The 27,499-nt window shown below is 40.9% G+C and overlaps 1 protein-coding gene across 3 annotated transcripts in view; it reads left to right on the plus strand.

Annotated features, from left to right (window-relative positions):
* The window catches only part of ASTN2 (astrotactin 2), an 856,022-nt gene that overhangs the window by 698,977 nt on the left and 129,546 nt on the right, over positions 1-27,499 (plus strand). For all 3 annotated transcript variants that reach the window (XM_081282178.1, XM_081282176.1, XM_081282177.1), the window contains 2 exons: positions 4,579-4,712; positions 6,580-6,728. In XM_081282178.1, coding sequence (XP_081138304.1) covers positions 4,579-4,712; positions 6,580-6,728 — 283 coding nt within the window. The remainder of the gene's footprint in view (positions 1-4,578; positions 4,713-6,579; positions 6,729-27,499) is intronic.

The raw sequence follows: 27,499 nt of genomic DNA on the forward strand, positions 1-27,499 counted from the left end.
GTACTGTGTTGGGCCCTGGAATGAAGCCAGAGGATCAAAAGATAATAGATTATTTTGTCTTTAGAAAGCCTTTCCCTTCCTTATTTGGTATGGATCAGGCTGCCATATGACCAAGCTTATTAGTACTGTGGAGATAACAAAGTCCATGAGGCTTAGAGTGAGCACTTCAGGGCATCTTTTTGGAGTCTTGCAGATCACATCCATCTCAATATCAAAAATAACTGACTTGGTGTCAGCACATGAGACTCATTTTTAATGTAAAAAAATACAGTCATTGGAAGTATGAAGTATGGGATTTAATTCACGGGCTTAGTGATGTCCTGTGTAGATGGCCCCAAATATCTTAATCAAATACAGGATGTTTAAAGTTTAAGATTCCTAAGATTTTGTGATAATTTTTAGAGCTGGAGGGGCCCCTTCCTTTGTATTCCCACAGTCTCTCAGGTGTATTTCTTCATAGCATTCAAACCATAGTAATTTTAATTCTTTGTGTGTCTTTGCCATTAAACCATGAGGGCTTTGAAGTTAGCCACTGGGTCTTGTTCATTCCCTTTCTTTACTTTTAGACAGCACATGGGCAGGAGTAAGAAGTTCAATGAATGTTTATTGAACTTATTAAACCTTCAAAAATATATCTTCTGCCCCTTCATTTCGCAGAATGGGGAAATTAAGGCTCAGAAAGAAGAATCACTTGTGCAAGTTCAAATAGGAAAGTAACAATGGAGTCAGGAATAAATCCTACTTTATTTTGATTGCTTAACATTTTTGTGGCTGTTTTCTCCTCCTGACCAACTTGGTTTGCTAACTAATTAGCTAGAAGTTGGAAGCATTTACAAGTTCTGGAAATGTAAACCTTTGTTATGAAAACCAATGACTGTGCAAACGGAGCCCTTGTATTATAGTAGATTTATTTTTTAGGTCTCTCTACTTCCTCATAAGCCAGGAGTCAATAATGCCCCCAGTGAAAGGTTCTGTTTTCCTCTGAGAAAACACACACACATGCACACACGCACGCACACACACAAGAACATGACTCAAAGCTGAGCAGCTGAAAAAGTATTTTTGGGGTGAAATTTTAGCATTTAACTGTGACCTTGAAGGTCAGGGGTGCCAGAATTCCAATGGATTTTCATGAAATTCCTCCCTTCTTCGTGTTGATGTGTAAATGGGGATAGGAAACCCACCTTAGAGGGTGATTTTGAGCATTAACTGGAGGAATAGAGTAGTTTCATCACAAAGTGACTCTATCACCTTGAACCAGCCAGCTAGCCTCTCTGGGCCACTGTATCTGCATCTGTAAGTGGATAGATTAGATGATTTGCAGACAGTCTTGTGAAGCTGGAACATTTTACGATTCTCCTCCCTTGGGATCTAATTGGACTCTGGATGGAGTGTTGCAAGGGCTGAGACGTAAGGAAAGAGTGATCCTGCACTGGCACAATGCTGGCTTCTGCAGCTTTGCAAGGGCTCCCTGTTTGATGTCAGCCTTTTATCAGAGCGTGTTTGTGCTCTATCCAGGGTTTGCCTGGCCATTGCAGCAGTCCCCATTCTGTTCCTCAGGGTTCTGGGAAAGAGCCAGTGGAGACTCACAGGCAGGATTTCTTCCCAAGAGCTGCCTGGATGGTGAAATTCACAAAGTCCAGAGAGATTTCCTGTTTTGTTTTGTTTTCCACAAGCCCAAGCTCCTATTGATTACAAAAACCACATACAACATGTGCGTGCACGCACGCGCACACACACACACACACACATACACACACACACGCGCAAAAACAAAAACACATACACACACAAGACAGGATGTTCCCTCTCCATTGCTGGAGCCCAACACAATCTTACCATCTGTGTCACTTTTCCTGGATTTCACCATTATGGTAATTAAGACCTTAGCACTGGCTGGAGATGTTGCTGAATCTTAAGCTCTGCACAGTTGTACACATTCGTTTCACTAAGGGGGAACCTACAAATGAGGGAGAAAATGTCCGACATTCAGCATAACCTCCTGCCATACCATCTGGTTTCTGTCCTCAAGAGAGTATCTCCCTCTGGTGCTGGTAGGAGAAGGGACTTTGTTCCCAGCATAGATTCTGGCACATAGTAGGAACAGAGTTCTTATTGTGTGTTTAACTCTGTCTCAGACACTTTATATGCAAACATTTCAGGGAATATGCTTATACCAAAAATAAATGTCTAAAGTTTAAATTTAATTGAGTACCCTATATTTTTTATTTACTGAATCTGGCCACTCTACTTGACTTAATCCCAGTGCTCTGAATGGTTGAATGGAAGAGACTTGTACTTGGGAAAAACAGAGATCTTGTCTGGTATGATGCTTCCTCCATTTTCTTGCTGTATGATTTGGGGAAAATTGCTTCACTACTCTGATTCCTATTTTCCTCATCTGTAAATAAGGCTTATATTTGTCTCTCAGGATTGTTAAGAAGATTATATATTTTTTAATTCACTTAAAGTACTTTGAACTGCCTAACTGGGTGCCACATGATCATTAGATTTACTATAATTCTTTTTCATTTCTGTGGGTTCTATTCCTTTCTCAGGTGAAATTAGATAATGTGTTCATCCCCAGGAGAACATATGTGTAAGAACATGTGATAATAATAATTGGAGTCTTCCTGTCAAAACCTCTGGGAGAAATGTGAAGGAGACTTATACAATAACAATCTTGATACATGCATTGCACTTCTTGTTCTGCATCCTGGGTAGTTATGAAGGGAGACCTCAGACCACATTAGACAAACATTCTGCACTTGAGTCTTCTGAATAATGCAAGATGGAAAAAGTGAGATCTGGGTTATCAGGTGTCCTCAGCGATAGATAGAATACAACTTTCATTGAAAAAGGACACAAAAAGTGAAAAATACAGAAGAAAATGAAAGAAAGTACAAAGAACTGGCAAAACACACACCTTGCAAAGAGATCCATGTTCTTTGGAATTCTTTAATGAGAGCTTTAACGAGAGCTGTCACAAATTCTGAGTATAGGATTCAGTGAATCACATGATATATTCAACACTTTATTATAAAATAAGCTTTGTGTTAAATATGTCTGCCCAACTGTAGGCTAAGGTAAATGTTTTGAGAAGCTTAAGGTAGGCCTAGCTAAGCTACGGTATTCAGTGGGTTAGGCATGTGAAGTGCATTTTCAACTTATGTTGTGTTTATCAGGCCATAATCTCATGGAAAGCCAAGGAGCATCTGTAATTAGACAGCGTGTGCTTTCTATGCTGTGATGGTCATAGCACACTACACTCTTGAGAGACAGACAGCGCCTAGCCATCCAAAAACTAGTGCATTCTGTGGCCAAACAGCCGCCTGCCACCTGTTGAGCACTGTGGTTCACTCACCTGCTTTGGTCCTCTTTCTTTCAGTGGACAATGCCAAGACTTTCCTCTCATTGTCCTAGCTATACCACTGTTAGGATGATGAGGCCAAACACTGCTTTGCCAACATCTGTGATGCCCAGTTTCTGTGTTCCTATGAATACCTGGGAAATACACCTCACCTAGTGAAATAAAGTCAGGGTGGGTTTCCCAGAGAATGAGATGTTTCATTTGAGACCAAAAGAGTGAGTTGGAGTACAAGAAGGGGAATATTCCTGGCAGAGGACAGGATATTTAAAAAAAAAGACAGTGAAGAATATTGGAAAATTAAATAGAACATTTATCATCATTTAGAACAAAGGTCAGCAAAACATGGCCATCAGACCCCAAATGGCCTGCGGCTTATCTTTGTAATTAAAATTTTATTGGAACACAGCTATGTCTGTTTATTTAAATTATTGTCTATATCATTGTCAAGCTATAAAGGCAGGGTTAAGTAATTGTGGCAGAGACCACCTGGCCATAAGCTGAATGTATTTATTCTGTGGCCCTTAATAGAAACAGTTTGTTGTCTCCTATTTAGACAGAAACTCACTGTGGGTGGAAATGTTAGTGGTTGCATGAGAGTGGATAGTACTGTGGCAAAAAAGGTCAGAAGAGTGGTGAGAGATGAGACTGGGGAGGTGACCAGGAGCTAAAACAAGGAGTTGAGACTGAATCTTGAGTTCTGTGGGAGGCTTCTGTAGGGCTTGAAGCAAGGCAGTGACTTTGGTGGGATGCACTGGAGCAAGGTATTTTAGAGGGCAAGTCCTGGAGTCAGACTGCCTTGCAGGATCCAAGCTCTGTCCCATGCCAGCTGTGAACTTCAAGCAAGTTACTTACTTTCTGTGTGCCTCAGTGTTCCAGTTTGTCTGGTGGGGAATGATCATGGTATCTCTCATGTGGGGTTACTGTGAAGGTGGAATAAGTTAATGTAGATGGAGTTTCAGGATCAGGGAAGGTTCTCTCAGTGGATCCTGTTAGGATGGTGTCTCCATGATCATTCTGGCCCCTGGATAAGGAATTGCTTAGGAAGGGAGAATCTTGTGGTAGAATACTAGAGATTTAAGTAAAGAGGGCGTCCTGGGCCTAGGAAGACTGCTCCGAATCCCTCGAAGCTGCCATCACGGCCATGGGCACCTTGACCTTAGTCTCTGCACCATCGTCATTATCATCTCTTCTGTCATCCTTTCTTCCAGGCTTTCAAGAGTGCACTGATGAGTTCCTACTGGTGCTCAGGGAAAGGGGACGTGATCGATGACTGGTGCAGGTGTGACCTCAGTGCCTTTGATGCCAGTGGGCTCCCCAGCTGCAGCCCCCTTCCGCAGCCGGTGTACGTATGTATGGCCCCTCTTCCTTTGGCCACTCCTTTCCTGGACTCACCTTGACCTAGACAGCCTGGGATATCTTGGCTCTGTTCCCAGGTGCCTAACCAGATCCCTGAAGTCCCCAGGGATCTTGGGAAAGAAGGGACCTTTGGCAGAATGGAGGCATGGTACAGGGATAGATGCTGATATCTAAGTGCATGTTATTTCTCTCTCTCTCTCTCTCTCTCTCTCTCTCTCTCTCTCTCTCTCTCTTTGGTATTGGATATGGAACCTGGGGACACTTTATTGCTGAGCTACATCCCAGTCCTTTTTATTTTTATTATTTTAGTTTTGAGACAGAGTCTTTCTGAGTTGCTAAGGACCTCACTAAGCTGCTGAGGCCAGTCACAAACTTGTGATCCTCCTGCCTCTGCCTCCCTAGTCTATCAGATTACAGGCATGCACCACCACACCCGGCAGTGTGTGCTGTTTTAAATGAAGCTGTTTAGACCATAATTCCTTTCTTCACTCAGCTACTCAGCAAAGGTTTGCTGGGCCACTGACGACTGTTTTGTAGTACTACTGTTTTGTCAGTTCCTATTTTGAGCACTGGGGCTACTGAGATAAAGAAAATGTGGAACCTCTCCTAAGGAACTTCATTTTATTAATTTGTTCATCATATAATTTTTGAATACCTGCTTTGTGCTGGGTACTGGGGAAAAAACACATCAATGGACAAGAAAGGCACAGTCTGTACATTTGTGGAGGAAGCATTTTTAGTGGAGGAGACAGATACCAAAGGAAAATATGATTTATTTAGAAATTTAAGTAAGAAAACACAAAGAGAGTAATGGGGGACTAATGGGGGTATACTTTAAGTGGAAGGGAGGAGGAATAGACAGGAAAACCTCTCTGAAGAGGCCTGAATTATAGTAGGGGTCAACCTAGCTGTTAACAGGTAGCAAGAATCACCGTTTAGGCAGAAGGAATGGTGTATGTGAAGGCCCTGACACAGGAAATTCACCTGGGGAAGCAGAAGCAGGTCATCCTGATTGGAAGAGTATGATTACAAATTTGTGTGGAAAACAACAAAGTGGGTGGAAGCCTATAACATGAAGCAGAGTCCCATGGTGCACTTCTGCAGGATGAGAAGAATCATATTCCAAGACAGTCCTTGAAGAGATGGTGTGAGATGGTGTGAAAAAGAAAGAATCTGGGCTGGGGAGGAGCAAGGTTACCATTGTGATCCTGTCTCCAACTTGCTGTGTGAATTTGTGCAAGACATTTCCCATTTTGGGGGCCTTATTTCCCCCATTTTGTGAAATGAGGGAATTATAGACTTTATTATCTCCAAGGATCAATCCAGTTATAACTTTCAGTCATTTTTTTTATTGCTTTACTAGAGGATTCATTCCAGGATTCAGGCTCTTTTTTTGAGAGAATTTTAAGTACTAAGTCTCCTTTTGAGAGACTTAAGGATATTGGACAGTTGACTAAGACATTGTGGAATTGAAGGGAATGGCAGAAAGATTGAAAGCTCCCAGGTTTGAAGTCACTGCTAATTTATTAGAAAATGAGCATCACTGAGAATATAGTTTAAATAAATGGAAAACTAATCCATTTTCTTTGAGCAAAATACAGTATTCATGGATTAATTTGTTAAATTCCACATGGATCTTAAAATGCAGCTCTTTGTATCCCTTTCATGGATGAGAAAATAGAGACCTCAAGAAGTGAAATAATTTGTCTAGGGAAGTGCAAGGTTTTGGTGGTGGATAGAATGAGGATCTGAATCTAAGATGAAGCTTTTACTTCATCTGGACACATGCAGACTCTTGGACCCCAGCTAATGTTGGCTAGAAAATAAGCAACCTTTCCTGTCATTTCCTGTAGGCTGCGGCTGTCCCCAACAGTGGAGCCCTCCAGCACTGTGGTCTCCTTGGAGTGGGTGGATGTTCAGCCAGCTATTGGGACCAAGGTCTCCGACTATATTCTGCAGCACAAGAAAGTGGATGAATACACAGACACTGATCTTTATACAGGTAAGTTTGTGATTTCCCATTTCATTGGACTAGTATGACAATAAAGGGAAACTTGATTTTCTAATGTCTTTGGGGACTTGGTATGATTTGGCTTGGGAAAGCATTAAGAAATTTCCTTGTTTGCTGATTTTTCTGTTGCCCATCGATATATGATTTGTTTTGTATGATTTTGAACAAGGTAAGATAGCAAGTAGTCATTGGAAAGTGTTTCCCTGGGTAGGACCTTTAAAAACATATATGAAAAGGACTAGTTGATTCTGAAGAGGATTTGGCCTTTCTTTTTTTGGGAAGGCTTATAGGTCTCATGTTTGAAAACTTTGGTCTGTAAATATATTATTCAAAGATATTCAAAGAATAATATGATGGCTCTTCATGAACTGTACTTTGAGAAAGTAAGAATTAGAAATGATCTGAGTATGCAGGATCATTTACAAAACATGGCTTTTCAGAAGTCTGTATTTGCTTGTAACTCAGAATGTTTCCTCTGAGTTCTTCTAAATTCCTGACACTGCCAAGAAACTAAGCATTCACCTGTGATCTGTATTGGAGGCTTATATTTCCTGCTCTCTGTTGCAACTTCCATTGAGTAATTATTCTTTTCCAGCCAGAAAACTTTAATTGAGAATGTACTTCTCTGCCAGGACCTGAACTAAGTACTTTGTTCAGTGTCTCTCTGAGTCCTCTCAACTTTAAGAGGCTTGGTGCTTATTGAGCCCATTTTAAGGATCAAGAAACTGAGACTTACCCAAGGTTGTCCATCTAGAAATATCTCCTTAAGTTCACAGTTTTAATCCTGAACCATGACTGGGTTATTAAAAGAATTAAAAAGTATTCTTGCTTTATTCATTGCCCAGTTAGAATATAAGCACAAGGAGGAAAAAATGACTTGTCTCTTTTAAACCAGGTTGAATCCCAACACCTACATCAACTCTGGCATTCAAATATTTGTTGAATGAATGAATAATGAATGAGTGAAAGAACCTTCCTTTATTGTTTCCTTTTCTTTTTGTCGCTCTGCACCTTTTGTTTTTTTCAATCTTTCTCACTTTCCTCTCTGAGCTATTTTTGCTTTGCTTTCTCTGAAATTGAGAAGAAACTACTACAGTGAGGTTGTAGGTACGAAATAGGTCATAAAGGTGCAGGTTACGGAGGATGTAGGAAGCCACATTGGCTAGTGTTGGGATACTGGGATTGATGTGGCCTGTTTGATGATGCTGATTGGAGGGGTAGAGTGGGCTGGAGGAGGTGTCACTTTCTCTGAGGAGCTAGTCGTGGAACAATCATTGGGCAACCTGTTTTGCTTCCTTAGTTTTTTCTATCTTTTGATTCCATGTATATGTTGCTTGTGTGTTTATTCAAGACTATGTGAGCATGTGCATGTGTAAGTTCAAGGTATGTGTATTTGTGTTCTTTGGCTTGCACTTTTATTTTTATGTGGTTGAGATTTGCCAGTATCTGTGAATGGGTGAGTGTGTATTTTCTGTGTGTGTGTGTGTCTACCTGTGTAAAATGCTACTTTATAATAGCAGATACTTGTAGACCACAGATACCAAGAGACATGAAAGTTATCTGATGGTGGGTTTATACATGTAGATGTTCTACATCTCTATAGCATGCTTCTCTTTTCAGAATTAAAAAAAAAAACAACAATAACAACAAAAACAAACTAAAAAAAAAAAAAGATGGAGAGGGATACCTGGGCCAAATGGTGGTTCCATTCCCAGTTTTCCAAGGAATCTCCATACTGCTTTCCATATTGGCTGCACCAATTTGCAGTCCCACCAGCAATGTGTGAATATGCCTTTTTCCCCACATCCTCAAGCCTGATAATTTTTGACTGAATGTCAGACATTGTGATTTCTGCCTTATTGGATGTTAGATTTTTTTTTAATTCCTAAAGCTAATTTTGTACCCCATTTTAGGAGACAGGTAAGTTACCTTGCAGTTTGAACTTGCTTTTAAGATTTGTTATGTGAAACTGGAGAAATGTGCAGTCGAGGGTTAAAGATTCCATATTACTGAAGGGAGATCTTTCTATGTGTTTTACACAATAGCCCATGAATTAAGAGGTTTTTTCCAGTATGGCTTATAGTGGCAGGAACTGTCACTGGTCCTTGTATAAGCACTGGGCATAATCCTCTTGGATTGGTAGTTTTCTTATATCCATGTATCAATAAGTAGTTTTCTTATATCCATGCTGAATATTGAAGGAAAATCCTTCAGAGTTCTCTTCACATACTTTTCTTTTTTTAAAAATTTTTATTGTTGGTTGTTCAAAACATTACATAGTTCTTGATATATCATATTTCACACTTTGATTCAAGTGGGTTATGAACTCCCATTTTTACCCCATATTCAGATTGCAGAATCACATCAGTTACACTTCCATTGATTTACATATTGCCATACTAGTGTCTGTTGTATTCTGCTGCCTTTCCTATCCTCTACTATCCCCCCTCCCCTCCCCTCCCCTCTTCTTTCTCTACCTCCTCTACTGTAATTCATTTCTCCCCCTTGTATTTTTCCCCTTTCCCCTCACTTCCTCTTGTATGTAATTTTGTATAACCCTGAGGGTCTCCTTCCATTTCCATGCGATTTCCCTTCTCTTTCCTTTTCCCTCCCACCTCTCACCCCTGTTTAATGTTAATCTTCTTCTCATGCTCTTCCTCCCTACTCTGTTCTTAGTTACTGTCCTTATATCAAAGAAGACATTTGGCATTTGTTTTTTAGGGATTGGCTAGCTTCACTTAGCATAATCTGCTCTAATGCCATCCATTTCCCTGCAAATTCTATGACTTTGTCATTTTTTAATGCAGAGTAATACTCCATTGTGTATAAATGCCACATTTTTTTAAATCCATTCGTCTATTGAAGGGCATCTGAGTTGGTTCCACAGTCTTGCTATTGTGAATTGTGCTGCTATGAACATCCATGTAGCAGTGTCCCTGTAGTATGCTCTTTTTAGATCTTTAGGGAATAGACCGAGAAGGGGAATAGCTGGGTCAAATGGTGGTTCCATTCCCAGCTTTCCAAGAAATCTCCATACTGCTTTCAAAATTGGCCGCACCAATTTGCAGTCCCACCAGCAATGTACAAGTGTACCCTTTTCCCCACATCCTCGCCAGCACTTGTTGTTGTTTGACTTCCTAATGGCTGCCAATCTTACTGGAGTGAGACGGTATTTTAGGGTGGTTTTGATTTGCATTTCTCTGACTGCTAGAGATGGTGAGCATTTTTTCATGTACTTGTTGATTAATTGTATGTCCTCCTCTGAGAAGTGTCTGTTCAGGTCCTTGGCCCATTTGTTGATTGGGTTATTTGTTATCTTATTGTCTAATTTTTTGAGTTATTTGTATACTCTGGATATTAGGGCTCTATCTGAAGTGTGAGGAGTAAAAATTTGTTCCCAGGATGTAGGCTCTCTATTTACCTCTTTTATTGTTTCTCTTGCTGAGAAAAAACTTTTTAGTTTAAGTAAGTCCCATTTGTTGATTCTTGTTATTAACTCTTGTGCTATGGGTGTCCTGTTAAGGAATTTGGAGCCCGACCCCACAATATGTAGATCTGAGCCAACTTTTTCTTCTATCAGATGACTTGTCTCTGATTTAATATCAAGCTCCTTGATCCATTTTGAATTAACTTTTGTGCATGGCGAGAGAAAGGGATTCAGTTTCATTTTGTTGCATATGGATTTCCAGTTTTCCCAGCACCATTTGTTGAAGATGCTATCCTTCCTCCATTGCATGCTTTTAGCCCCTTTATCAAATATAAGATAGTTGTAGTTTTGTGGATTGGTTTCTGTATCCTCTATTCTGTACCATTGGTCCACCCGCCAGTTTTGGTATCAGTACCATGCTGTTTTTGTTACTATTGCTCTGTAGTATAGTTTGAAGTCTGGTATTGCTATACCGCCTGATTCACACTTCCTGCTTAGCATTGTTTTTGCTATTCTGGGTCTTTTGTTTTTCCATATGAATTTCATGATTGCTTTCTCTATTTCTACAAGAAATGCTGTTGGGATTTTGATTGGCATTGCATTAAACCTATAGAGAACTTTTGGTAATATCGCCATTTTGATGATGTTAGTTCTGCCTATCTATGAACAGGGTATATTTTTTCATCTTCTAAGATCTTCTTCTATTTCTCTCTTTAGGGTTCTGTAGTTTTCATTGTATAAGTCTTTCACCTCTTTTGTTAGGTTGATTCCCAAGTATTTTATTTTTTTTTTTTTGAGGATATTGTGAATGGAGTGGTTGTCCTCATTTCCACTTCAGAGGATTTGTTGCTGATATACAGGAATGCCTTTGATTTATGCGTGTTGATTTTATATCCTGCCACTTTGCTCAATTCATTTATTAGCTCTAATAGTTTCTTTGTAGACCCTTTTGGGTCTGCTACGTATAGAATTATGTCATCTGCAAATAGTGATAATTTAAGTTCTTCTTTTCCTATTTTTATGCCTTTAATTTCTTTTGTCTGTCTAATTGCTCTGGCCAGTGTTTCGAGAACTATGTTGAACAGAAGCGCTGAGAGAGGGCATCCCTGTCTTGTTCCAGATTTGAGAGGGAATGCCTTCAATTTTTCTCCATTCAGAATGATGCTAGCCTGAGGCTTAGCATAGATTGCTTTTACAATGTTGAGGTATGTTCCTGTTATCCCTAGTTTTTCTAGAGTTTTGAACATAAAGGGATGCTGTACTTTGTTGAATGCTTTTTCTGCATCTATCGAGATGATCATATGGTTCTTATTTTTAAGTCTATTGATGTGGTGAATAACATTTATTGATTTCCGTATATTGAACCAGCCTTGCATCCCAGGGATGAATCCTACTTGATCATGATGCACAATTTTTTTGATATGTTTTTGTATCTGATTCGCCAGAATTTTATTCAGGATTTTTGCATCTAGGTTCATTAGAGATATTGGTCTGTAGTTTTCTTTCTTTGAAGTGTCTTTGTCTGGTTTAGGAATCAGGGTGATGTTGGCCTTGTAGAATGAATTTGGAAGTTCTCCCTCGTTTTCTATTTCTGAAACAGCTTGATATTGGTATTAGTTCCTCTTTAAAGGTTTTGTAAAACTCTGCTGTATACCCATCCGGTCCTGGGCTTTTCTTAGTTGGTAGTCTTTTGATGGTTTCTTCTATTTCTTCAATTGATATTGGTCTGTTTAGGTTGTCTATATCCTCCTGACTCAATCTGGGCAGATCATATGACTTAAGAAATTTATCGATGCCTTCACTATCTTCTATTTTATTGGAGTATAAGGATTCAAAATAATTTCTGATTATCTTCTGTATTTCTGAAGTGTCTGTTGTGATATTGCCTTTTTCATCCCATATGCTAGTAATTTGAGTTCTCTCTCTTCTTATCTTCGTTAGCATGGCTAAGGGTCTGTCGATTTTATTTATTTTTTTCAAAGAACCAACTTTTAGTTTTGTCAATTTTTTCAATTGTTTCTTTTGTTTCAATTTCATTAATTTCAGCTCTGATTTTAATTATTTCTTGCCTTCTACTTCTTTTGCTGTTGTTTTGCTCTTCTTTTTCTAGGATTTTGAGATGAAGTATGAGATCATTTATTTGTTGGTTTTTTCTTTTTTTTAAGGAATGAACTCCAAGCAATGAATTTTCGTCTCAGAACTGCTTTCAATGTGTCCCATAGATTCCGATATGTTGTATCTGTGTTTTCATTTATCTCTAAGATTTTTTTTAATTTCCTCCTTGATGTCTTCTATAACCCATTGATCATTCAGTAACCTATTGTTCATTCTCCAAGTGATGCATGATTTTTCCTTCCTTCTTTTATCGTTTATTTTCAGTTTCATTCCATTATGATCAGATAAGATGCATGGTATTATCTCTACTCCTTTATATTGTCTAAGAGTTGCCCTGTGACATAATATATGATCTATTTTTGAGAAGGATCCATGTGCTGCTGAGAAAAAAATGTAACTGCTTGATGTTGGGTGGTATATTCTATATATGTCAATTAAGTCTAGGTTATTAATTGTGTTATTGAGTTCTATAGTTTCCTTATTCAACTTTTGTTTGGAAGATCTGTCCAGTGGTGAGAGAGGTGTGTTGAAGTCTCCCATGATTATTGTATGGTGGTCTATTAGACTCTTGAACTTGAGAAGAGTTTGTTTGATGAACATAGCTGCACCATTGTTTGGGGCATATATATTTATGATTGTTATGTCTTGTTGGTGTATGGTTCCCTTGAGCAGTATGTAGTGTCCCTCTTTATCCCTTTTGATTAACTTTGGTTTGAAATCTATTTTATTTGATATGAGTGTGGACACTCCTGCTTGTTTCCGAAGTCCATATGAGTGATATGATTTTTCCCAACCTTTCACCTTCAGTCTATGTATGTCTTTTCCTATCAAATGCATCTCCTGTAAGCAGCATATTGTTGGGTCTTGTTTTGTGATCCATTCTACTAGCCTGTGTCTCTTAATTGGTGAGTTTAAGCCATTAACATTTAGGGTTATTATTGAGATATGAGTTGTTCTTCCAGCCATATTTGATTATTTATGTTACTAAACATGGTTTGTTTTCCTCTTTGATTATTTTCCCCCCTTTACTGTCCTGTTCTGCCGGTCGGTCGCAGGTCTGCCTACCTTGCAGGCACGGGCGGCGGCTCTGCTCTGCCCTTACTCCAATTGGGGTGATGTGTCTACCACGCCGGCGGGTCGCTGGGCCTGTTCTGGGTGCGGGCGGTGGCTCTGCTCTGCCCCTACTCCAATTGGGGTGACGTGACTACCACGCCGGCGGGTCGCTGGGCCAGTTCCGGGCGCGGGCGGCGGCTCTGCTCTCGAAAACTTGTCATATATATATTCCTCTGTGTTGTGTGTTTTTAATTTTTCTTAATGTTTCAGGCAGTAGGGTAAGTAAATCTAGTCCATGATGTTCCTTATGGTCCAGAAATGGAAGCCTAAGATTTATTCTTCATTCTCCAGGAAACAGTGCTCTAATACAAGACTTACTTTTCTTAACTAAGGTAAAACTTGCTTCTTTTTTAGTTATGTAGCCTATGGTCACTTGATGTCACTTTGACTCCTTCTTCCTGCAGCCATTCACAAGGTTGAAAACAATGACATAACTGTCTGCAAATTTGCAGGTTCTTTTAACTTCCTTCTAGGACTTGACTTTCATTGTGCATTCTCCATATTAGCTCTTGGTGGGGCAACCGTCTTTGGGGAACTTTCCATACTACCTGTCATATATGGGTGTGTAATGTTCACTGAGTTATTTTGTATATGGCTAGACATTTGAGTGTCTTAACTTTTCTCCAACTCTGACATTAACTCCCTGAGCACCGTGTAGTCTTATGGGATTTTAAGTAGTCCTAGAGTTTAGCTGAGTGCATAGTCAACCTTCTAAAATGTATCTTGTCCAATTGGTGCTATAGATGATTGGAGGTGGATATCTGAAGCATTCACCGCATCTATTGCCTTCATGAAGGAATACAAAATTGTGAGTAGCTAACTTCTACAGGGCACAGTGCCACATATCTGTAATCCCAACAACTCAGGAGATGGAGATAGCAATTTAGTGAGGCCTTGTCTCAAAAATTAAAAGGGCCTGGGTGTATGTCAGTGGGTTAAATTCACAGTACTGCAAAAAGGAAAACCTAAGCTAACTTCTAGTTTCAGTTTCTAAGATGCTTCACAGTGAAAGATATAAGAGCAGTCAATATCTTTCCTTGGTCTCACTTTCCTTTTGTGGGAATGGGAAAAATAACACAAATTTCAAAAGCTATTTTAAGAATCAACAATCAGCATAGAATTACAGGCGCTCACCTGTAATTCTAGCAGCTTGGGGAGGCTAAGGTATGAGGATCACAAGTTCAAAGCTAGCCTTAGCAACTTAGGGAGGCTGTAAGAACGTAGTGAGACCCTGTTTCAACATAAAAAATAAAAAGGGTTGGGGTTGTGGCTCAGTGGCTAAGCACCGTGGTATTAAAAAAAAAAAAAAAAAGGAAAGAAAGAAAAGCAACTAGCAACTATCATATTCTTTGAGGAACATAATAGAAACTAACATACTAACATTTTTAATTGTTTCTTTATGATTTCCATAAATTTTAAAAAATGAAAGAAAAAAATAAATGTCAGGAAGAAAACAACAAATTTTAAAATTTGTTTAGAGTAGAGCTAGGATTACTCACACATTTGGTCAGTTGAGGCCAGAATAGAGGAATATGGGCTTTATTCTTTGATCTCTCTTGATTTTCGTTGACAGCCACATCCAGGGCTGGAATTATTTACTTATTCACAAGCATCATGTGCATGTGCACAGACATAGGTACATACATGAATCTCTCTTTCTCTTTTTCTCCCGTGTGTGCATATGAACACACACACACACACACACACACACACACACACACACTCTTTATGGTTGTCATGTGTTCCACACCCTTTTCCACTATTAAATGCTCACTTTCTCCTGCCCTGCCTTTCCCTGGTTTTGACACCCTCTTTATTTCCTTCAGAGAAACCATTGCTCTGTTGGTTCTGGGACAGTTGGGAAAGCCAAGCATAAGTAGCCTCCTGTTCCAGTTGTTTTGAGCAGAAATGGGTTTTGTTTTTGGGGGTGGCTGAATTTCCCGCACGCTAATCTGTCATCAATATTAAAAACAGACATTTGGTTCTCTCATATGCCCTCGTCAGAGCAATTGGCATGGGCTTCAGCCTCTTGGGCAGGGTAGACACAGGAGGGTGGGAGTAAGAAGGGGGGGCTGAGGCACAAGCAGATTTAATGAATCCAAATCCCTTGTTTGACCTGTGGAGAAAAAGACTCAGAGGACAGGGACTTGTCCAAAGGTTACAGACATGGTGAATTAGGGGCAAAGCCAGGGGCAGAATTGCTCTCCCCACCAATGGGTATTTCCACCAGTTCATATTATATCTGGTATGATTTTATTCTGGTACAATACACCTAGAGACATCTGAATGGCTGGGAAGAATTGTGTATCTAGCCACTGGAAAGCAACTAAAGGGTTGCGATCTTGTGGGGAGAAGAGACTATCAAATTTATCCCTTGCCAACTTCTGAGAATCATATCATATGCCAACTTCTAGAATCCCAGAGGCTCAGAGCAGAAGGACCAAAGGCATTGATTCCACTGTCCTTGATGTAAAGATGAGAATAGTGAGAAACAAGGGGAAGGGTCTCACCTAGTATCATAATCCCCCCCTTCCCCATCTGGGTATGTCCCTGCCACATTCCTCTGCAGATTTTTTGGTTATATGTGCCTCTTCTGCTGGGCCTTTTTAAAAAAACTATTTAAAAATAAAAAATAAAAAGCCCAAAGGCTTCTCTCTTTCACCATGAGATTCTTAGCTTCCACTGGTTTAGTTCAGGGCTGGAAGGCCAGCTGGCTCTTTTGCCTCCCACTGAGGCAGCAGGGCCTTTCTGCTATTCCCCCACCGCTCCTAACAAAAGACACAACATCTGGAGTCCACCAGTGTCCCTTTCTGCCCTGCCATCTGGGAGCCTGATGGGCCTCACCCAGCTGATTGATACCAGGCTTGTCCCCTGCCAACTCTCAACTCTCGTCTCTGTTTCTTCCTTTCTCTATCATTTTCTAGCTCTTTCTTTCCTCTCCCCCCCCCTCAATTGTATGTGTCCCCTTCTCTTTTCTATCTATCTCTTATTTTCACTCCATGTCATTTTCTTCCCATGACTCAGCCTACCGTTTTTGTCTTTGTCTCTCCAAGTTGGCTCAGAGATGAGATGCTCATCTAGATTCGGATCTGGGTCAAGAAGGATGTCCAAAAGTTCAGAGAACATTTCTGTCCACTCCCAACCCTGTCCCATATCCTCTTCCTTCCTTACGAACATGTCTCATTTACATTTACATCTCTTCTCCCTGTCCCTGTCCCTGTCCCAACCCAAACACCATTCCATTTTAAAACTTAGAATGAAGAACTTCTTAAATTTAGGGGAGCAGTTACGGAGGTGATTACACATGGGTACTAATTTAAGGCGAAGGTGGCAAGACCCTGTCGCGACCCCCTTGCCCGCAAGGAAGACGCAACAACAGGAATCTTCTTTCAGCCGTTTATTCAGGTCCTTGATATTTCTTCTTCTTTCTCTCGGATGCCTCTCCCAGCCTTAATAAAGCATCTCAAGCCCCAATGCGAAGCTGCCACGTGGAGCTTTCTCATAGGGTGTTAAAAAACCATGCGCCAACTCTCCCAAATAAGGAGTTGTTTGTTACAGACCACAGCGGAGCCAGCGCCATCTTGTAATGGCGACCACAGTCCGCAGAAACGGCTCACCACAGTTCCCCCTTTTGTTTTCCAAAAACAATACAGGCGAGAGTAGAGGTCCTATCCCACTGTGCAGAAGTGGCTGCATAGTATGGCTCAGCCCCAAGGAGGGCCCTTCCCCAGATCTGAGGCCATATCAGCCGACGCCTTTTTTCGTGGGACGGGGCGTGGACGCGTCTAACCCGCATGCAATAGGACATGCTCTCCTTGAGGTCCACTTCAAGGATCACTCAAGTGCAGTGCCTTGCCTCGCATCCTGTATTGTGATGATGGTGGACGAAGGGGGATGGCTGAGGCTGAACTGTGGCTGTATAGAAATACGACGACAAACAAGTTGGCAACACCCTAAAAGAAAGGCACGGGTCTTAAGGCGATAGAAAAGCACTAGTGTGGAAACCCATCTGCGTGCAATGGCAGTAAAGCCGGCAGAGTGCAAGGGCTTTCCAACACTAAGAGAATAACAAAGAAAGACATGTCGATCCCAGTGCAATGTTCATAAAACTTGGGGTGCAACGACCATGTCAAAGATTTACTGTTTAATCTGCGCAAGCCAGACTTGAGATGAGATGCCATTTTCTAAAGCTGCAAGAGCTTGTATGATCATAGCTTTATCTGGACCAATTTCCGGCCAAATATTCGCCAATGATACGGGAGGCATTCCTGGAATCATTAAATCATGAACCGGCATCGGCATTGGCCAAGCCCGTGCCGCTGCCCACCACTGCATTGGTGTCGTCCATGTCATCGGCACCAGCACCAGAGCCAGAGCGCTCAGCAGAATGAAGATCCTCATCACGGGATTGCTGTGGTATTTCTTGTTGCTGAGTAGCTGGCGTCAAGACTCTTCTTGTCAGGCGTTCAGGGACCCACAATGGTTCCGTGCGATCCTGGGAAAAAACACATACAGATCCTCGTGCCCATGTCAGCACGGGGTCGGGGCCGTTCCATTGGCCCGTAAGAACATCTTTCCACTTAACATAGCCAATCACAGAGGGCTGAGGGGACACATGTCTATCGGCCGCAGAGCGACCGTGAATATCCAAATTCAAAAAATTAATGGTAAAGAGAGCTAAGGACAGGCGTTCTTTAGGAGTATGTTCAGCTCCTATTCCCCCCTTTTGTTTTTGTAAAGTTTCCTTTAAGGTGCGATGAGCACGCTCAACAGTAGGCTGCCGCATAGTGGCAAGCACACATAATTGGAAAGGTTTATCACTCTGGAGCCTGCATAAAGTAGCATGTTGTATAGCTTCTTCTACTGTCATAAGTGCCGCTCTAGCCTCTTTAGTGAGGCTACGAGGGGAAGTAAGATCTGGATCACCCCTAAGAGTAGCGTACAAAGGCTGTAGCATAACATTAGAAATATGTATTCCAGCGGCATCCACCATCCTTGCTACAAAGTCTGAAAAGGGTTCTGTAGGGCCTTGTATAATCTTGGTCAAATTACCAGATACCTCTCCTCTGTTTGGAAGTGACTTCCATGCCCGAATGCAAATGTTATTAATTTGATCATATACCTCAAGAGGGAATCCTGTCTGTTGATTAGCAAATCTACCTTGCCCCAAAAGCATGTCCTTATCCCAATGAGGATGTCCCGCCGCATGGTTTTGGGCGGCCTGTTCTATTGCGCCCTCTAACACAAATGTTCTCCAGTCCAAATATTTACCTGGGGAAACACAAGCCCGAACAAGGCTAGCCCAATCAGAGGGAGTCATACAGTATCTAGACAGACTCTCCACCTGAGTTAGTGTGAAGGCGGCATCCACCCCATAAGTGCGCACAGACTCCGCCAGGGTCTTCACAATTTTAAAATCTAAAGGCTCATGGAATCTTCCCCTATTATCGTCCTGAAAAACTGGATAAGCAAGACCCATCTCAGCGTGAACAGCCTTCCATGTTTGAGCATGGAAAGCTCTCCCCGAAACACCCCCACCATACGGCAGTGGATCCGGAGGATCACATTTCTTGAGCCCCTGCTTATCTTTGCTCCCTTCTCCTACAGCTAAACTCCCTAGCTGGCGAGACAGCCTCCCAAGCTCCTCCTCCTCATTCTCCTCTTCCTCTGACCCACTTTCACATGGAGGTGTGCGCAGCGCACTGAGATCTGGATACAATCGCCTCTTCCCCTGTTTCACGCTCCGCACACTTCCATCCTCCCGAGATACCTCACTTCCTGCCGTCTCTGATTTCTCCTCATGTAATTGTTCTAGAACTTCCTGTCCTTTAGTAAGTGCGTCATGACATCTGTCCTCTGTGAGGCAACTACGGACTATTCTCCAAAGGGGTATCACCCCGCCCTCTAATATGCCCTGCTCAGAAGCAAAGTCAAGATCTTTGCCTAATTTATCCCAACTAGGTATGGTAAGGCTGCCCGAAAATGCAAACCACGGTGCAGCAATATCTATCTTCTGTAAAAATCTCTGTAAAGTACGATGCTTCACTTCCAGGCCCTTGGAACGTAACAGGCCATCTAGGGCCAGGAGAAGCGGACTTGAAGATGCGGCACCCATGACACAACAACAAAAGAAACACAGAAAACAAAAGACACAGACGACAAAAGAAACACAGAAAACAAAAGTGAAAGTACACATTGCAGCTGCAATAAAATATGAGGCTCTCTCTTTCTTTGTAGAGGAGCTGACCCCGCTTTGGTCGCGGATCCCACTTACTGGGACTATCCCCGCTTTGGTCGCGGGTCCCACTTACCTGGGACTATCCGGTGCACCACCCCTGACGACTGAAAGTTCTGGTTCCCGGGTTTCGGCACCACTTGTCGCGACCCCCTTGCCCGCAAGGAAGACGCAACAACAGGAATCTTCTTTCAGCCGTTTATTCAGGTCCTTGATATTTCTTCTTCTTTCTCTCGGATGCCTCTCCCAGCCTTAATAAAGCATCTCAAGCCCCAATGCGAAGCTGCCACGTGGAGCTTTCTCATAGGGTGTTAAAAAACCATGCGCCAACTCTCCCAAATAAGGAGTTGTTTGTTACAGACCACAGCGGAGCCAGCGCCATCTTGTAATGGCGACCACAGTCCGCAGAAACGGCTCACCACAAGACCCCTTTTCTCCAATAGCTGAGAGGACGTGTGACTATGATGGAGAAATTATATTGAAGGTGTTTATGAAATCCTGTGGAAATTACTCATGACTTCTCAAGGCATTGGGCCATGACTGAACTATGCTCTTTGTCTTTGAAAGTAGAGGGGCTCTCACCTTATCTGCTTGCCCTGGACTAGCTTGAGGTAGGTGACATCAATAGAGACTAGACTCTACTATTCCCTAAACAAGAGAAGAGGTGGGAGGGTGGGTAGGAAATGTGTTTTATAGGGTGAGATACAAAATGACATGACTGCAAACATCTGGAACTTATATGAAGGTCTCAGAAAAAATGTTTCTATCCCTTCAGCCTCTCCTTGGGTGAGAGGTATCAAGAGTCAAGAGCCTCCAAATAGAACAGGTATTTAGAATCTTAATTCTATCATTTCCCCATGCCATCCAGTCTGCCTTCCATATCACAGAGTTCTTTACCAGTCACAAATACACTCATCCACCCGATGAATGTGTACGGAATTCTTGCTATGGTTCGGGTACTTCAATTCACGCTGGGCATGGAATGGTAACAAGAGAGGCCTGATTCCTGCCTTCATGGAGCTTATTGTCTACCAAGAGAGTGAAAAAAGTATGGAGAAGTTTTTGTGATAGTGTAATAGACATGAGATAACTCAGATGTTGTAGGAACATAGAAATGTGGCTTCTAACCCAGTCTGGTGGTGTCAATAAAATGTACTCAGGAGAAGTAAGCAACTGTTTGAGATCCTGGTCTTAGAAATTGGCCTACTGATTCAACTTCTTATATTCAAGACAGCCAGTCCCCACCTGGATGAAAAGACTGCACTTCTGGTCTTAGTACCCCTCAGCTTGCATCTGTTGCCCTTCCTATATTTGGTAGTAGCTACCTATTACAGATGCCAAGTGAAGAAAAACTAGAATCCCCTCCATACTTACCAGAATCTCCTACTAGACGAGTAATAATTATGCCAGGTAGCTTTCATACAGAGACTTTGTGAAGACCAAATCCATCCATGGTAGAGTTTGAAGTTCATATTTTAACCAATGTTCCCATCAACCTTCTGATCTCCTTTGCCAGTGTTTTAATTGTCTTGCTTGGTAAACACCTACCTAAATGCATGCAGTTCTCTGTCTTATGTGATAATATAGACAAACAGCTAGAGAACGGCATACAGTATAGAATATGGTTGCTAGTATATCATTAGTCACCAGTGTCAGTTGGGCTCTGTGTGCTCTCTGACAATCTTTCTCCTGGTCTTTTATATTCTTCATCAGCTTTAAACCTACCTTCCTTCATCCATAGAGAAAATATTAACAGTGAGTCCTTCAATTTACTTCCATAAGAGTTGTAAGTCTGTATGCTTTTTTTACATACTTCCCCCTTTTCCTTCTCAGATAATGTAGGAGGTGCCCTTTTTACTCTCTAATTAGTCTTTGTACTACACTGTTTCTTATGACTTCCTAATTTTTTTTTTTTTTGGAAACAACATATAAATTCTCTGCTTACATCATTCTTCAGCAGATTGTTTTTACTATCCTTTAAGTATGTTTAACTTTTCTTCTTAAAACAAAGAAACAAACAACATACTGCATTTTCCACGATAATAATCCCCATTCTCTTCTTTGTAAACACACTTTGAAAAAACAGTCTATGATGGCTGACTCCAGTTTTTAACTTTCTTCTCATTCTTCTATGTCTTCTGCTACTACCAGCTTACTGACACATTTTTCTTCATGAGCAACTGTGACCTCCATGTCATTAAATCCAATGACTATTTTTATCGTCACAAACTTACTTGATTTTTTTTTTACATTCTACAGTGTTGACCATTATTTTCCAAAACATTTGATTTCCTTAATTCTTTTTATATCACCTTTACCTGGTTTTCTGTTTTTCTCTATGACCTCAAATCGGTCTCTCTTGCTGAGGCCTCTTGTCTGTTTTTAAAATTTTAAGGCTCCATATGGTTTGGTTCTGTATCTTCTTTTCTTAATTTAAATTCTCTGGGCTACCAAATCCACTTCCATAGGAAAGGTCAGCATATTTCTTATTCTTAGAGTTTTCCTTTTTGTCTCCACTTCATTTTGCTAAGCTCCCTACTCATATCCAACTAACCTTTATAGACATCTGCTATTTGATGTTTCGTAAGCTATCCAAACTCAAAACATCTTAAATAATGCTTATTATCATCTCCCTACAAGTTTGCTCCTTCCCAACTGTTCATTTACTCTCTGTGTAACTAGTGCCTCTGTAAACTCAGTTTCTTAAAGTGAAATGGCAAGCACTGTCTCCAACTCTTTTCTCTTATTCACCATTATATTCAATTCATAACGAAGTTATTTTGCTCTTGAATTTGCTTCTTTCTTTTTATTCCCATTGTCTATCTAAACCACCTGTTATCCCTGAAATCACCTTCTAATTAGTCCTCAGATTACACTTTCTCCCCCTCTCAGTTCTCAATTCTAAAGCCAGAATTAACATTTTTTTTTGGGGGGGGGATACTGAGTTGCTTAGAACCTCGCTTTTGTTGAGGCTGGCTTTGAACTGCCTTAGCCCCCCACCCTAGTTCCTCCTGCCTTAGCCCCCCACCCCAGCTGCTGGGATTTACAGAGTTACCGTTTAAAATATACATTTAATCACATTTAGTGCCTACTATAACCCCTGGCATAACACATACACCAATACTTAATCAATATATAGGTATCACAATTCGTAAATATCATACTCCTGATTTAAAAATTAAGAGCCTCTCTAACTCTTCTAATTAATGATACTTCTTGAAATGACCTATAAGTTTATGCATTGTTTCACTTACTTTCCCTTCTAGTTTGACTGTTCATGACACTGATTTTCTTTCCCACTTTGAGCTATGAACTCATGTCTCAGCTTAAATGTCACTTATCTAAAACTTTGGCCCCCCTCTTTGACTTTGTGAACTTTTAGCATTTTGTACATCTCCTGGCTAGTGCTGTTTACAATCATACTGAATATATTTAGCTTTGGCGATCAGGGGGCAGGGATTCATCATTTGCTTTTCTTATCACAATATTACCTTCTTCAGGGTGTAGTTACTTTTTTAATCATTCTATCCCCAGTGCCTCCTACAGTGGTAGGCATTTGATAAGCACCCAATAAAGACCTGAAGTGTGAGCAGGAAGTTTAGATAAAAGAAAGGTTTGGGGTTGGATGGGGATGGAGAGTCATCCAGTTAGTGGCCTTAGGGAATAAGATGATGGTGTGGCTGGAGTGTAAATTCTGAGCGATGGAATTAAAAGAGAAGACACTATAGAAGAGGTGAGACTATGGAGAGTTGTTTAAGACCTGCTAAAGAGTGAAGGTTTTATCTCCACGACTGCTCAATGAAGGATGAATTGAAGAACCTTTAAATCCATGACCTTATTTTATCCAAAAATTAATTCTTATAGAAGAGAAATACTGTCTTCATTTACAGATGAGGGAGTTGAGTCAGGCTTGTGAAGTTCATAGATGAAGGTCAAACTTCTGAGAAGTAAGCAGCCAAGAATTGATTTCGTGTCTCCTGACTATTTAATCTATACTTCATTATAAATGAAAGATACATTTATTTTTTAATGATGAAGGCTTTTTCTTATAAACTTAAGAAACTAGGTTAAAAATAATTTGCAGGATTTACAGTCTAACATCAATCATATGTGTAGAAATGAGAGGGTTTGGGGGCGGGGTATTAGGGATTGAACCCAGTGGTGCTTTACCACAGAGCCACTGACCCAGCCCTTTTTACTTTTTATTTTGAGACAGAGTTTCTTAGAGCCTTGCTAAGTTGCTCAGGCTGGTCTCAATCTTGTAATCCTCCTGTTTCAGCCTTCTGAATCCCTGGGATCAGGAGCTCTGAGAGGGTTTTGAAATGTACCTGACACTTTCCTTCAACCTAGTACTATATAAAGTCAGCTCCCTCTGCTTCTAATCCACACTCCTTTTCACTGCTCACTGCTACAGTAATACAGCCAGAGTGAAGAAACCCCCAGATTCGGGGATCAAGAATGATGGAGTGGGTTTTTCCACAGAATATCACAGCTCCTGTAGTTATTCTGTGTGACTAGTTGATGCAAATCTGTAGGACGAGGGCTCAGTTTCCACTGTTTACCAGGAGGGATGGGCTGATAGGATTGAGCAGAGACATTAAAGAGATGGCCTGAGGATGACACAAGAGAAATAAAAGGCAGGATACAGCTGACCCTTCCCTGCTTTACCTGACATGGGGAGGTTAAGGAAGCTAGAATTCCCACCTTAGACATCATTGATTGACTTCTAAAAATGTTAATTACTGCTCCATTTTATCTCAAAATCTGTCCTTATTTTTCTCCCCACAAGAGGCGCCACCCGATATACTTCTAGGATGACTTCTTCATCCTGCTTTCTGCCTCTAGTCTTGCCCCTGTACTTAAGCTTCCTCAGTTTGCCAGTCATATCTGCTTACACCCATGTTTCCCCAAACAGGTTCCTCATATGATAACAGCATCAGGGGGAAAAAATCCGAAATAAACAGCAATACTTTTCAGCATTATTGTGAGCGACAGTTGAAATGATGTCAGTTTTATGTGGGATGCTTGATACATAGAAGATTTTCAATAATCATCCATCCCTTTTCCTTTCTAATCTTCAATAATTGGTCTTAAACTAGTGAGAGGAAACCAGTGGCTACGTAATATTTTGAAATATATAAATAAATGCTATCATTGGAAATCTAGATGTTTTTAATATGTAAATGTGAATCCCTGCCTTCTTCTGAAAAGTGGGTTCTGGCAGGATTGGGCTCACATTGCCACATGACCACAGTTGGCAGGGGAATTGGGTAGGAACTGTCCACTTTAGAGAACACATGCAAACTCTACGGTTTGTCATAGCCCCCCCCCTTCCAGATTTTCTGACATCCAGCTCACTACATTAAAATATATCTGTATATTACATATTACTTATTAATGTGTAAAGTACATTATCTGCTTTGCTCTGTAAGATATTTGAATGTGTTATCTCTAATTTAGACCAGGTATAGAAAGGATCTTCTCATGAGATCCCCACCATATCTTGGAGTATTTGTGCCTGATGTTTGTCCGTAACATGGGCAAATGAGTTTGAAATAATTATTTAATAAGAAGAGAAATGTCTCATTAGAATTGCTTTAATTTCTTGAATATTTTCTACATACCCTACACAACTGATAGCTTGGTGAGGTATTGAGGATATTCTCTAGATGTTTATTGTATACATTATTCATCTTCTCCTAGCACAGGGTCTGGTTTATAAGAATAACCTAATGAATATCCATTAAATGAGTGCCCTGAATGAATAAGGTAGAGATGCTGTCTTAAACTCATTTAATCCTCATCACATTTCTATGGTGGAGTTACTATTGTTATCCTAATTTTCCCAAAAGAAGAAACTGAGGCTCTGAAGTCGCCTTCTCAGTCACAGGTCCAGAATTCTAAAATGTCCTATTCACAAGATGCTTGCACATTAGTTAAGCCAACCTCCTCAGATGAGGGGACTGAAACCCAGAAGTCAAGGAACTTCCCCTCAGTCTCCTGGTAAGTAAGTTATGGCCAGCGCATAGGTCTCCTGAGTCCCAGCACAGGGTTGGTTCCTCATACCTTTTGCTGCTGGCAACAGCAAGGCTTGGATTTTTCCACCAACCTTATTCCCAGTCTTCATACACTTCTTGCAATTAGCGTCCTTTTTCGTGAGTCAGGATGTCCTGCCTCCCAAGGGAAAGACTCTGGGGACATCCCTGGAGCCATCTGAGAGGAGATCAAGGAGTGGTGCTCACCTGACCCCAAACTTCCACAGGGAAAATTCAACTACTTTGTTCTGATGAAGCCTCACCCAACCCAGTGAGGAAAGGTGAGGGTGGAGTCCTCTGGAAATAGAGGATTTGGTTATTAACCAACAATGAGGACAGGCTTATAAGAGAACAATTATGGGTCCTGTTGTAATTGCCCTTTAATCTATAATTGCCAGGTTTTCCTCCAACTCACCTTTGGAGACTGTTGACCTATTTGAAAGCCTCAGGCATGGGTGACATCAGTGATGTAGTGGAGCTTTCCAACACACCAGAGTTCCCTAGGAGGAATTCACTCCAAGTTTCCAACAGGACTTTTAGAATCACAGAAAGTCTGGATGGAACCATAGCAATCTCAGATGCTCCTCTACCCAATGTCTCCCACCCACCCCTTACCTCTCCCTTACATCATACAGATGAGGAAAATGGCTCAGGTAAAATAAATGAGTTGATGGAGGTCATTCAGAATTCCTACAGAATGTAATCCTGTAGACCCTAGAAGACAGATCAGGAATTCTGGAATAATTCCTGCTCTCAACCCTGACAACTCAAATGCCAAAGAATCAGGTCACGATGACTGTAGCTTTGAGTTCATTCACTGATTATTTTAGACTCCTGGGCTTTAGGTATCCTTTGTGGGAGTCTGAGTTCTGCTGAGAATTACTTCCAGGGAAAGAGAATATCATTTAAAAGGCTGAACAAGATTGCATTTCCTTTATATAACCATCTTAAGGGATATTTATCTTATAGTTAGAAAGAGGTGAGATCCCTGGGACAGCCTGAACACCTTCCTAGGTGATAGGATTGAGCAGAGACATAAAGGAAAGAGTAGGGGCAGGATGCCTGACAGAGTTATCTGGTATTTTGGGGATCAGTAATACATCAATGAGTCGTTTTATTACCAGAGAAGACCAATATAAGCAAACCTTTTTCTCTTTTGTGAGTTGACTTTTAGGAAGTGCAGGCCAACTTAACATGTGAGGGCAGTAACAACACCAACCAAATTTCTCAGTCTCTTACACACTAAGCGGGTCACTTCACATCTACTTCCCTCTGCTTAGAATTCTTCACTGTTCCCCCTCCACAGTTGTTAGAATTGATAGCTCTTTTATAATGTTGGTGTTAATCCCATTCTCATCCTCACAGACAGACCTTCCTGACCACCCAAATATAAGGATCTTCTCTGCCACATTTCCCATATTACTACCTTCATGTCATTTAGCATTTTATGAAATTAGCACATTTATTTATGTATCTGCCTATTATTTATTTATTTTCCTGTTCTTTTTAAAAATTAGCTTTACTGAGGCATAACTGATATGCAAAATGGCACACATTTGATGTATACTTCTTGATGTGTTTGAGCATGTGCATAACATCCACACTGCCGTCTCCACAACTGAGACTAAATATACCCCTCAGCTCCACCAATTTCCTTTGGTTTGTGTGTGTTTTTGGAAGAACACTTAATATGACATAGATCCTTGTAACATATTTTAAAGTGCCTGATTCCATATTGTTAACATAGGTACTATGTTTTACTGCAGAGTTCTAGAACTGATTCATCTGCCTAACAGAAAGTCTGTACCCCATTCAAAGGCAATTCTTCATTTTCTGA

The sequence above is a fragment of the Spermophilus citellus genome, assembly GCF_964194105.1.
Source record: "Spermophilus citellus genome assembly, chromosome: 2".
Lineage (NCBI taxonomy): Eukaryota > Metazoa > Chordata > Mammalia > Rodentia > Sciuridae > Spermophilus > Spermophilus citellus.